The sequence below is a fragment of the Phalacrocorax aristotelis genome, chromosome 6 (genome assembly GCF_949628215.1).
Source record: "Phalacrocorax aristotelis chromosome 6, bGulAri2.1, whole genome shotgun sequence".
NCBI classification, from domain to species: Eukaryota; Metazoa; Chordata; class Aves; order Suliformes; family Phalacrocoracidae; genus Phalacrocorax; species Phalacrocorax aristotelis.
In genome coordinates, this window is record NC_134281.1 from 49,618,093 (window position 1) to 49,631,636 (window position 13,544).

Genomic DNA, 13,544 nt, shown 5'->3' on the forward strand with positions numbered 1-13,544 from the left:
AGAACAGAAGTAAAAGCCTGTTTGCCTTGAATTCAGAACAGGGGAATTCTGGGCAGGTATGCCCTAGATGTGCAGTTCTGCCTGTCTTTTGGGAATTTGTAGCATCTCCTTTCCTGTGGTAAATGCTTCAGCTATGTAAAGTGGTGCAGGCGCTCTAATGACCTAATGTTCCCTTTCCCCTTCCTTTATCACCTCATGTCCTGTAGTATTCAGAGAGTCATAGCTTTTGTTCCTAACAGGAACCTAAACAACAAATCTAGTATGAAACATGAACCTGGAGTCCATGATGGATATACCACTGTCCAGCTACCACTTCTCTCACTAGCAGTGTTTTTCCATCTGAAGAGTCCACTCATTTGCTCTTATGGGTTAGCATAAGGACTGGTGATGCCTAAGCAACTGGAGTTTTTCCATAGTGGTGCACGGTGCTCTCCAAACACAATACACCTTTGTAACTTGTCTGGAGATTTAGGCGATGATTGCCCTTGTAATAGTGCCTGAGCCAGTCTTCGTTTTAACAAAAACTCATGTTTCCTAATATTCCTTCCCTTTTTCCTCCCTCAAGCACATTTGGCTTGAGTACTAGGAAATCTGGGACCACAGTGCAGCTGTTGACTTCAAATTTTAAAAAATTACCAATTCAGTTTACTTTGAGAGAGCTTGAAATTCAAGTTCAAGATGCACATTTTCTCTTTCCTTTTTCCCCGTCATATTTCATTAACAGTGTAGTGATTATTGTCCCATTTACCTTTCTTTAATCTGTTAATTTTCAGCTCTTCCTCCAAAGCCCCCCAAACCAATGACTCCAGTCAATACAAATGGAATAAAGGACAATTCCAGCTTCTCTCTGCAGGAAGCGGAGTGGTACTGGGGGGATATCTCAAGGTAAGCAATATCACTAAAATATAGTAATTAAAATATAAATGTTATTAAAAATAAGCCTGTTAGAATTCAAGAGAAAAAAGCCTATTTCAGGCAGCATTTTACAGGAGGGAAACGCTTCAGGACTATGCTTGGCAAAGCATTGAAATGAAAGTGTATTCAGGGCTTGTGTTTAAGTTGCTGCTGTTCTGGTGCAGATATTGCCAGTCTTGGTGACAGTTATTTTGGGTTTCTAAATTTCTCCATATACAGAAAGTCTTTAAAAAAGGGAAAATTATTTTGTTCCAAAGAAAAGTGCTTCTGAATGTGCTAGCTAATGAGGTTTTGTAAGCATACAATGCTGGGATGCATGCAGTTCAGCAAACTTTCAGTAGGAGGTTTTCTCAGAATAAAAGGAGTTGCATTCTTATTTTTTGTTTCTTTAACATTTGGTTAAAATTGCATCTGTATTAGTTTCTGTTACATGGTGGTATAAAAATAGCTCTTACAAATGCTAACCATCACCAGCTATACTGGGCAGATGATACAGACACATACCAAATAAATTATGTTTTACCTCTTAAGGAAACCCTTTTCTGTGCACTTGAGAAAATAGATGGCTTGGGCTAGGTTCAGAAAATGAAGTGCCGGTTTTTATATACTTAATTGCATAAAAGAACTGAAGTGTCCAGTCATGTCTTTCCCTCTTAAGGCACTTCTGAAGAGTCTAGAATTTGGAACTGTAAGGGGAAACATGAGCATGCTGGGAGCATGATCAGGAATTGCTCAAACTTGCGCACGTAATACTTTGAAACACTGTCAGATAGAGGCAAGAAGAGTGTGTTTGCTACAATAGTTCATTGAAGTTCTGTGAAGGGAAATAAAGTTTTCATATCTTTATTGTACCACCTTTATCTTTTTATAAAGCAAACCTGCATAGAGCTTGCTTTTGAAGGGCCTCGGCAGTGATATTTTTCTGTTAATTCCAAATCAAAGTGGAGTGGCAAAACCTGATCACAAAACCCACTGGGCAGGATTTGTTTAAAACTGCTTGATATTGGTATCAGTTTATAGAGTGTGGATTTGTTCCTCAATTAACAGTGCACACGATGGCAGGAGCTAATGCAGTAGAAATCACATTGAGTGGCTTTGTCAGATAGACATGCATATAAAGATGGAATTGTTTATGACCCTAATTTGACAGCCGGCAGGTACAGATAGCATCAGGCTGTCAGGGCAGGAACCATGTTTTTCAGTCAAGAACTTGTGCTGAAAATTTTGCCACGAGCTCCAGGGTGCAACTTGCAGGCATAAGCCCAAGTCCTTAGATCATATCTATCTATTCAAAAAGGAGAAGGCCATTTGAGTTGACTGGGTCCAATCTGTAAGTGGATGTGCACATGATACTTCATAGGAGTCAGTTTTACTAACAGAATGGTTTTCAGGTAGCTAAAGTCAAAACTAGGGCCATTTTGTAAGAATGCTTTGTTCCTTAGTATTTTTAAAAAAAGCTGCTGTTGATTTTTCTTTGTAAGATTCAAGTAGGCTTCCTACCTCACTTAGATAACGTTGAGGCTACCTGATAAACTTTTTAATACAATCATTTGGAAACTAAAGTGCTTAGTGCTTCTAAGAAACTGAGAGAGCTGTTGTAAAGTGAGATATGTAATCTGAGCAAAATGGTCAAACCTGGCAAGACACTTAATTCTTCAGCTGAAATAATTTTCTCAATGTTTACAGGTACTCACTTTCACTAAAAGATTTCTTGATTTAGCTTAAAGCTCTGGACTGAGTATCTTTTTGCTTCATTTATAAATAAGGAGAAGTTGCACTGAAGCTTGCAGGGTTGTAGTGCTTTAAAACTGCTGTAAATAAGATCAGAGTTAAGCCAACAGTGAGTCTCTTGAGACAAAAACTGTGCTAAACTTTAGACACCTTTGAGCTACGATGCTAGAGACCATTTCTTAAGAGGTCAGGACTGCCTTCTCAAAGGACACCTGTTTCCAGTGTGGACTTTAAAACCTGAGCAGATTACAGGGAAAGGCTGTGAACTCTGAGGTACAGCTGCTTCTGTTGCTTGAACAGAGACTTCTTCCTAAGTGGCCATTGACTGCAGCTGCTATTTTATAGTATAACTGTGCAAGTTCAGATTTGCTTTAGATGGCCTAAAAGACTGGAGAGCCTGAGTGTGAAAGAAGATTGCCTGATATTTTGAAGATTGAACTCCTTATACATGCTGGTGTTACTGGTTCCAATATTCATACCTGCAGCGAAGATGATCACATTCTTAACACTTCTAATTTTGCCTTCCTTTCCATTCTTCAGGGAAGAAGTAAATGACAAATTACGAGACATGCCAGATGGGACATTCCTGGTGCGTGATGCATCAACCAAGATGCAGGGAGACTACACTCTGACATTACGGTAAACGTGCAGTTGTAGTCCACATAGTAAAATCCTGAGTAGCTAGTTGGTATACCAGTGACAGCAGTGGCTGCGTAAAGCTCGCATGGCTCAAGCTGAGAGATGTTCCCAAAGGTACTGCAGATCACAGAATGACCAAAGTAGTAGTCAGGTCTGGTAGTTGGTTCTGCTCAGTATGTTGAATCCTGTCCCTCACTAAACACTACTCTAAGCATCTCCGTGTAGATGAGATGGGACTCGGGGAGGAGAGCTGCTCAGAACTGCTTCATAGTTTCAGAACTGCTAAGGTAAAAGGTATTTATAAACTAGGGCTTTGATTAATGGAAGTGTGTTGAATATCTCATCAGCATGCAGCTTGGGAGAATTGAACACAGTGTCTCTGTAAAAAGTGTCTTGTGCTTTCTGATCTAAAGTTTAGGAAATATTGGAGTCATGTTCCTTTCTTCATTAAAATTGTTGGCAAGTGGCAGGCTTCCCAGACCTGCCCCAGCTCTGCCTGCTGCAGTTACACAGCAGACCTCATGTGACTAGCTGCTGGTGCCTTGCCCGGCCTGTCCAGCTCCTTGCCTCTGCCAGGCTCCCAAGATGGGTTGTTAGAGGCAAACAGGCAAGGTGCATAAGCCACTGCCTCTGTAGCACACCTTTGGGAGTTATTATGGTATGGTAGATATTTGATCTTGCCGTGCAGTTCTGTTGTCTATACGGCATAGTTGTCTATAGGGCGTAGTTTAAATTCTGTTTTGACTTCTGCCTTGAAGTTCATGGTTTGTGCACTAAGGTTTGGTATGATTTGGTTATTTTGCCGAACACAGATGTCTTTAGGAACCAAAATTGAGGGTGCAGGAAGGACAGGATATTGTCTAAACAGTCTGGTGAAAAAAGGAAGAAATAAGCACTCTATTTGTGGAAACTGCTAGAATGTATAAATCTGGATAATGTGAAGTCCTAAACTTGCAATGATCTTGTAATCCTCAAAGGATTTTGTTTATGTTCGTGTATCCTGTATTAGTATCCATAACTCAAAATTTGTTAATCACTGTATAAATGTATACTCAGTCGTATGCTATTAGTGACCCCAAATTGCAGGAAACTGTGGGTTTGGGTTTTCATATGGCTCCTTTATTCAGCTTCAACATCCTCCTTTTCCCTTGCAAAACTTCTGGCAAAGCTAGGTCTTAAATACCATAAGCTGGCTCCAGAACGAACACACAGGAAGAGATTTAGTTCGGGCTTTGCTCCTGTTCAAATAATATCTGCTGATAATTCTGTGTGTATTGACTCTTAAACTACCAATAACTCCTAGTATGTAAAGAATCACTGTGAAGGTGTACAGTGTCAAAGCCCAGAAATTTCACTGGTGTCTTTGTTAGCAGCCTTAGTGTTGCAGAGGGATAGGAGGTACAGCGTAAAACCTAAATGACTGTACTGCTTTACAGGAAGGGTGGCAACAATAAACTGATAAAGATCTATCATCGGGATGGAAAATATGGCTTTTCTGATCCACTGACATTTAATTCAGTTGTGGAACTGATTAACCACTACCGCAATGAGTCTCTTGCTCAGTATAACCCTAAGCTTGATGTGAAGTTGATGTATCCAGTGTCCCGGTACCAGCAGGTAAGATCTTCATCAGACCCCAACAAGAAAAAAATTGCAAATGTTTATATGATTGTTTTCTATATGTAAAGCCTGATTTTTTTTTTCCTGAAAACTGGAAAAAAAAGGTGAGCTTTCACATTTGAACTCATTTTGCTCGTAATGGTCTTCCAAATTGTCTAGCCATTTAAGCTTCATCAATTTATCAAGTGTCCAGTCTCCATCGGAGCAGTCCAATAGAGAAGTGAAACCCTGACAAGCAGCAGACTTGAGCCCGAGAAGCCTTTTTTCCCCTTCAACCCTCATGGACCCACAGGGCAGTGTTCTAGACAGTGTTGTCCTTGAAGCACATATGACCCGTGCAGCTGCTTCTTCTGTGCAAAGCAATCTAAATTTTTCAAAGCAATCTACATTTTTCAAGAATATTTTTCAACATTTTATTCAGTAGCCTGAGACATTGTCTTGCATTAAGGAAAAACAACTGCAGATCTTTTTGGAGAAAAAAAAATACTATGTTCTTTAACTTCAGATACCAAGCAATTCCCTTCCTCCTTTCTCCAATAGGGGACAGCAATCCTAGACCTAAGCTGTAGTGTGTTTTTTTTGGAAGCTTAGTATTGTGGCATAGTTCTTGGTGTCCCATAGTTCCAGCTCCTATTGTCTGTAAACTGTGGAACTTGTTGCATGGAAGAAGGGGGATTTAGATACAGTGTTTGTGTTCTGTAGAAACCTGATTATAAAAATGATGCTAATAGCTGTAAAAAGCAAATGTGCGTAGGTGGACATGAATACTGTTAAGGAAAAGCTGCTTTGCTTGAAGGGTTAATAGCTTTTTGTATGTACAGGATCAGTTGGTGAAAGAAGATAATATAGATGCAGTAGGTAAAAAGCTTCAAGAATACCATGCTCAGTATCAGGAAAAGAGTAAAGAATACGACAAATTGTATGAAGAATATACCAGAACATCACAGGTTGGTTCTACTTTATCTGTAGAGTGTGTTTCTTGCTGTTCAAAAAGTAAAGAAAATTATTTTAACCCATTATGGCTAGTAAAGTAGTAAAGGCAGTCCAAGGTCAGAAAATACAAGGAGAAAGCTTAGTAAATTGTGGAATAAAGTGAGGTGGTTTCAAAGTTCATGGAAACAGTGAATATTACTTGTCGCTCATAGTCCTAGAGGTATGGTGTGGGGCAAGGAAGAAAGACAAGCTGAACTTCCTAGTATAAGGTAGAGTGGTGAAGACCGTCCACCTACAAGCTTTGCACTGCAGACTTCATCCTTGGTTGCTGAGTATTTCCAGCTGCTGTGTGCTGCAGTGAGACTTGTAGAGGGGTTTGTCCAGGCTTTTTACGAAGTCGTGTTCAAGTCAGATACCAGATATTATGCATTAAGGAAGTGTGAATACCGTATTTGGACTGCTTCTTGTAAAATAAGACGGTTCATATATGGGGAGGAGGTTTGCTGGCAGTCTTCTTGCAAACCAAGATGGAAAATATGACTAAAATATTTGAAGGCATCATGTCGGGGAGGAGGGTAGACTTAAGAGAGTAATTCTTCCCTGTACTTCCCTGACTCTGCTTGGACATTTGACTAAACTTAAAACTGATCAATCACATTTTGACTTGCGGGGGGAGAAAAGATCACCTGCTCAGTCAATTTAGGGAACGTAATAGTCTTGCATTGTCATCTGTATCATGAACAAATGATGAAGGACTCTTTCCTCGCATAGGAAATTCAGATGAAGAGGACTGCAATTGAAGCATTTAATGAAACTATTAAGATATTCGAGGAACAGTGCCACTCACAAGAGCGATACAGCAAAGAATACATTGAGCGATTTCGCAGAGAGGGGAATGACAAAGAAATTGAACGGTAGGCTCTCAAGTTGTGTTTGCTTACAAAGAAGAGCTAGTGTCCACATCGGCACTCCCATGAAATTCTTTTATACAATATTGCATCATATAAAACACTTTGTAAACTCAATATTTACTCTGAGAACTTCCCCCAAGGTGTCTGAACTTTCAGTAAAGCCCTCTTCTGTTAGGGAATTGCATTGTAGACAGCAGAGGTGGGAGAGATCTCTAGATTATTCTCTCTCAACTTCAGCAGTAAATCAAGAAACTGTGATGAGGATCAGGGAATAATAGCTGCATTTGCTTACCCCACTTATATGCTCAGAGAATATAATTCAGAAAAACCTTTACTTGTAGACTGCAAAATTGGCATAGAGCTGTCAAATCTCCTAGTCCGTAGTTAGTTTTAGTCAATTCCAAAGATGATGAATATTTAATTGCCTCTACTTGATAGTGGTCATCTAATGGAAATTCAGTAAGGGCCTCATTTGAAATTGCCCTTCTGTGAAGATACTAGCAGAAAAAGGTGTATTTGGGCCTTTGAAGAAATGCCAGGTATAATGCCGAACTTGACGCAGTGCTTTATGAATCATGGTAGCATAACCTCGAGATTTTTAGACTGAAAACAGTTACCTGTAACAATCTTATTGTGCAATTGTGGTGCTTCATTTTGAATAATGATCAGTTAACAGGGGAAATATATCATCTTCCTGAATTGTACCAAAGCTGCAAATGAATCTTGAATGAAGAGACAGGCAGTGTTACTTCCTGGTAGCTCTTGATTGAAGTCTGCATTTGAAATCTTGATAGTACTGATACCTATGTTGGGATTGCGTAATTGATATACCAAAAAGTGAATCTCACAGTGAAGGCGGAATCTGTTATAGCTTACTTATCTATCTCTTAGAGATAATTTGTGCTTGCATTTCTGCTAGAAGGAAATAGATTAAGGTAAAGTGAAGGTTCAAACTATGCAAAAGGGTGATAGGCTTTCTGGCAAGAGGTCTTTTCTGGCACTTACAGTAATTTTCATGTAAGATGAGGCAGTCAAAGGGAGGAGCTGCTGTTACAGTTGTTCTTGTGATACTCTATATAAGTGTTACCGGTAAGGTTCAGTCCTAGACTGCTTTGTCCTCTCTAATATTACACTTGTTTGCAGGATAATGATGAACTATGAAAAATTAAAATCACGCCTGGGTGAGATCCATGACAGTAAAATGCGCCTCGAACAAGATTTGAAGAAACAAGCTCTGGACAACAGGGAGACTGATAAGAAAATGAATAGTATCAAGCCTGACCTAATTCAGCTCCGCAAAATCAGAGATCAGTATCTTGTGTAAGTAAGCCTGACCTGTACCTCAGAATAGTGTCTCTGATGAATCTGATTAATGACGGTTTCTATAAGGATAATGAGAATTTAATTTTCTTCTCATAACCAAAGTTCTGTGAGTGCTAAGGTACTACATTCTGGCATGGGATGTCTGAGTAATTGGTTGGCCTCTTGATGACATCATTCCTTTTGTTATGCTGCTGTCAGACTTAAGAGCTTGCCACAACTAGGTGCACATTCTGCAACTCCTGTAAATAAAACATTTAAGATAAATCAGTTATAAACAAAACCTGTGCCTGCTGATACAACAGAGGTTAGTACTTTTTGTGCGGGGTGCAGCAGATATTGGTTGTACCCACCATTGACCTCACTGACACCCCTGTTACCCAGTTGCTAATGTCCTTTGGCTGGACTTGGTGCACTAGGGTTCTGGCAGAAGGCAGAGGGAAACACACAATCTCAGAAGGTCATGCTAGGAGGTTAGAAGCAGCCAGTGGCAACACCCATTTTGTTTTCCCAAGAGACACAGGCACCTTCCACATTTTGTGTTCCACTTCCATTCTGGCCTGCACTGTGCAGAGGCAGTACCTCTTCCTCAGCTGTACCACCTTTTTCCATTTAAGAGATTGCTTCTTGGCTTTTCTTTGCTGTTGCCCAGTAAAGGGTGCATCTCAGAAGATGATGGAAGGAAGCACTCGTAGGGAATCTCTGGTCTTTCAATGGCTTATGGCTTTTGCTACTGGAGAACAAAGTAAGCACCAGACATTTCTTTGTGGGACATTGTGTCTGAGCTTCAGCTTGTTCAGTAAGAAAACCTGGACGTGTACTCTGAAGTAATGCATTAATGTTCTCTTCTTCTGGCAGATGGCTCAATCACAAAGGGGTGAGACAGAAGCGAATAAACGACTGGCTGGGGATCAAAAATGAAAATATTGATGAGTAAGTGTCACTATACATATGATTTTACTGGCAATGTTCCATTAATAAGTGTTTTCTCTTGTGGGGGCTGTAAGACAAAACATCAGTTTCTCAGTAAACTACTGTAGAAGAAGGGAGAAATTCTCTGGAACTGTGTCATGTGAGGCAGCAACTCTGCTGAAGCATTTAGGATTAAACAAAGTTGAAAAAATTAAGTTCTAAGCTGAAGCCTTTAATAGCTGTCCATTAGGAGCCTGACCTCCCAATTTGGGTGTGTTCTGGTATTTTTTTGAATGACTTCTGCAAAAATAAATCACTCTGCTTATTAATTCCTTTACTGACCACTGGTTAAGTTAAATTTATCTTCTCTTTCAGCACATACTTTGTGAATGAAGAAGATGAAAACCTGCCACATCATGATGAGAAAACTTGGTTTGTTGGGGATCTCAACCGTATCCAAGCAGAAGACTTGCTCTGTGGGAAACCTGATGGAGCATTTTTAATTCGAGAGAGTAGCAAGAAAGGATGTTATGCTTGTTCTGTGGTGTAAGTCTATTTTCCTTTTTGTTCTAACTACTTGATTCATAAATCTCTACCACAGCTATTTATTTTGGAGAGCAAAAGCCAGGCCTAGCCTAGGTCTACCCATTGGAACTCGTTGCACATTTGCAGGAAGACTAGCACGGTAAAAGCTTTGTTGCAAAAATGTGCTTTGAATGTGCAAAAACTGTAGTCCTAGCAGTCTCTTCAGTCACCACAGTAGCTACTACAAAATTCTGAAGTATCCCAACTTAAAGCTCTACAGTCATAAGTAAATTAAGGCCACATTGTCTGATATTCTTCCCTGCCAAGGAATACATGGGAAGAAAAACAGGGCTGTAAAGCTGTAACATCTTCCGTTCTCATTTTCAGACATGGCCAGCCCTAGATACTTTCCCTTGTATGTTAACAGTGATGCTTCAGAAGAGACATTATTTGTGAGCAGTAGTTCCTGACATTTGCACAGTCTTGCATCAATTTCTTGTTTCACTCTTTTTATGCTGGTGTAACGAGGTCAGGAATACTTTGATTCTGTTATCTAAAATCCCTTCAAGCCTGTGCAAAATTGCTTTCTCTGATTTATTTCACAAGAGGTTAATTGCTTCTGAAAGTAAGCCCAAGAAATGAATATGTGAAGGTATATTACTTCAAGGTAACTGGAGATTGTACTATCTGCTATGTTCAAGATACTGTTTGTCACAGTCACTGAAGTGATGGGTTCATCAGGTGCTTTCACTTAGTTGGTATCACGCTACAAGCTAGCAAACGGATGGCGTAATGTAACCTGTCCTACATGTGACTTGGACTGTAAAAGGCTCCAATACAGGGATTACATAATACTTGATCTTTCTGGTGGATAAGTTTTTCTAGCAGCTTTGGGAATACTGTGATGCAGTAACTGCTCTGCCAAGTTAGGGACTCAGTCACTATGACTTCAGATAATGAACCAACTTGAACCCATGCCATGCTTAACATTAAAAATGGGCACTGAAGGCTAGTGCTGCATTTCATGAAATACTCTGTAGGTCCTAAGAATTTGTGGGTTTTGGCTTCTCTGCTTAGTAGAAAGGTTTCCAGATAAGTTGAGCACAAAGTCATAGCCGACATCAGGTGCTTATCTTCTTGGTTAAGCTCTTGACTGTTTTTTCCAAGAAACTTTTGGAGAAAAATGCAGTAGGGAATTGTACTGCTGGGATAGAAGAGACCTCTTATGTGGATTATTATGCAAGAGTGTTTAATCACATGCCCTGAAGCACTGTTTCTTCACGGACTATATTAATCTCCTCAACTTGCATCTGCTGGGTCCTCCATTATGTAATTTAGTGACTGGCAGGGATGCTGCATTAGTTAATTGTTAATAGACTGTCGCTTTGGGTTTGTCCTTTGATGTTAAACTCTCCTGGTTTCTTTTCTTGCAGAGCTGATGGAGAAGTGAAGCACTGTGTGATCTACAGCACTCCGAGAGGTTACGGGTTTGCAGAACCGTATAACCTGTACAGCACACTTAAAGATTTGGTTCTTCATTACCAGCAGACATCCCTTGTCCAACACAACGATTCCCTAAATGTCAGGCTTGCCTATCCTGTCTACGCACAGATGCCCCCCTCTCTCTGCAGATAAATTTTGGGGAGGAGGAAAGTGTTGGCTATCTTGGATTCTTTTCTACAATTTTTATTAGAACTTGGAGGGCATTCTTTCTCCTTAGACTGCTTGTTTTGCACAAGAAGTGATTCTGTGAATGTGAATCAAAAAGAGGCCTAGCAGCAACGAGATGACAACTTGGGTGTAGGTGTCCTGGTGCTACCTTAAAAGCTCAGCTTTGTTTTTACACTGATACTTTTGTTTCCTTATGAGGGGAATAAACTCAACACAATGCATACAAAAATACTGGAAGGAAAACATTGTTTTATGGAGATGATTTTTTGCCAGGCACCTTCAGTGGAACTTCTAATTGGATTTTGTTTTCTCTTGTTCTTGTAGAGACAATTTGAAGCCTCCGTCTGAGGCATCAGTAATGTCTTTCAGTCTTAAACTCCCAAGAAATTAGGGGGGAAACTCTACCACAGCAATTCTTCTCTGTTAAGTTTAGCAGCTTCACTGCGATTCAGCCGAACTTCCAAAAGAGGGCTTGTCTTGAGGTAGCGTGGAATTTGGTGAGAGAAGACCAAAGGAATTATGGGAAAGTTTCAGGTTTTTATTTAAATGGAAAAATGCTTGTAAGGAAAAGTTGCTTTATTCATTTTGCCAACAGTAACAAAGTTTTGGTTTCAGTGGCACTACAGGTCTTCACTTAAAGGAAACACTTATAACCAAATTGAACACACCAAAACTTTGTTCGTTGCTAGATTGAGCACTTATGGGGAAGGTTGCATTAGCATCCGCACATACTTTCTACACCAAAACTTGAAACAAATAAAAGGAAAAGCTAAACAGTGTGTGGCTTCAAAACACTAAATTTGTCTGATCTGATGTAATTGCTCACTCTCTCCTTTCTTCACCCCCCCCCCCCTTCCTTCCGCTCAGCTTGGGATTCTGTTGGTAGTTTTTAATGATACTGTGCTTCAGAATGTAAACTAGAAGGAAGCTTGCACTCACCCTTTGCATTTCTGTTGCTGAACAATGACAGACTCTTGTAACGCTTGATGTTGGTATGGAGGAGGTAGGTGCAATAGAATGCTTCTGGATGGCTTATCGTACTGAATTCTTTCATGAGGTGTAGTCATTTCCAGTTGTATAGAAGCAAGCAGGCTAATTATAGATATCCTCTGATTTGTTCTTTGCAGGCTAGGTTCTGAACTCTCACGCCACTGCAGCCAAGCAAGGTTTTACACTGGTATAATCTAAATTCCCCTGTAGTTATTTTGGACATGGTGCAAAACACAGGAAGGGAAGAGAGCTGGACTCCTCAGTTACTGGATGCCCTGTACCATCCTTTGGCAAGGGCTGCTGTCACATACTGGAGTGGGTAGTCCTGGGCTTTGTCAAGTATAGCTATCATCCAATAAATCCCCTCCCTGGAAAGTATACAAAGCAGCTTATTTCCATTCCTTCAGCTTCTAAAATGAATAAGAGCTGGATTTGGCAAACTGAACCACTTGGCATCAAAGCACAACTGGCAAAGTAATTGTTCAGTGTGCAACCTTGAAAGTTACTTTTGTTCCTATTACTGGAAGCAGTTCCCTTGCAGTGCACCCATTGTGCAGGACAGGAAGCAGACAGTCGTGCAGGCCTGAGAATGCTCTAGACCTGTTTCTGACCCTGGGGCTGATTTCCTGTAAAAATGGGCTTTTTTCCCATAATGCTGGGGCAGTAGTGCCAGGCTTGTTGATGTTTAATATTTATAAGTATTACTTCACTGAATTTCATTAATTTGCAAGCACGAAAATGACAAGGCTTGGAGCACTGTAGGAGGGATAGTCTGGTTGCCTGGCATGCCTGCACGATGTTTTATTTTGCACTAATGACCCTGATGCATCCTAGGCACTTTTTAATCAGCCAGAGCGCAACCTTCAGGCAAAGAATTCTGTAGATGCCACTTTTCTAATTAAAAACAGTACAAAACTTAACCAAAGCTGGGTGAGAGGAGAAGAAAATTCATGTAAGTTCCCATGTCAAGGTGACCCACATCTGTTCATGTGTCCCTTCTCTCCCACTTCCCCAAGAAAAGGAAAAATGAGACGTAGCCTTTGCTCTTTGTGAAAATCTGGAATGGATTCCTCAGTGGTATATAGACATGGAAATTTTTCTTTTTGAAGAAACTTGCCCTACCCCTTGGATAATTTGCTGTTCTAATCTGGTAGCTGTAAAGCTGTCATTCTCACACCTCTTGTGCATCTAACATTCCCTTGGTGCTGGGTTAAGTCCAAGTGCCCGTGAGGGAAATCAGTTCAAAGGCACAAATGATAGCCAGGTGCCTCATGCCTGTGGAAAAACCTGTGCCAGAGGAGTGTCTGATTTTTTTTTTTCCTCTGCCTTTGTGATCTCGCTGGGCTCTTCTCTTACAATGTTAATATTTGAGGCTGC

The 13,544-nt window shown here is 40.4% G+C and overlaps 1 protein-coding gene across 2 annotated transcripts in view; it reads left to right on the forward strand.

Moving 5' to 3' along the window:
- The window catches only part of PIK3R3 (phosphoinositide-3-kinase regulatory subunit 3), a 77,554-nt gene extending 64,374 nt beyond the window's left edge, over positions 1-13,180 (forward strand). For both annotated transcript variants that reach the window (XM_075097751.1, XM_075097752.1), the window contains 9 exons: positions 774-885; positions 3,187-3,285; positions 4,722-4,902; positions 5,727-5,852; positions 6,610-6,752; positions 7,893-8,069; positions 8,928-9,002; positions 9,357-9,527; positions 10,940-13,180. In XM_075097751.1, the coding sequence (XP_074953852.1) occupies positions 774-885; positions 3,187-3,285; positions 4,722-4,902; positions 5,727-5,852; positions 6,610-6,752; positions 7,893-8,069; positions 8,928-9,002; positions 9,357-9,527; positions 10,940-11,141 (1,286 nt within the window). In that variant the 3' untranslated portion in view covers positions 11,142-13,180. The remainder of the gene's footprint in view (positions 1-773; positions 886-3,186; positions 3,286-4,721; positions 4,903-5,726; positions 5,853-6,609; positions 6,753-7,892; positions 8,070-8,927; positions 9,003-9,356; positions 9,528-10,939) is intronic.
- The last annotated feature ends 364 nt before the right edge of the window (positions 13,181-13,544 follow it).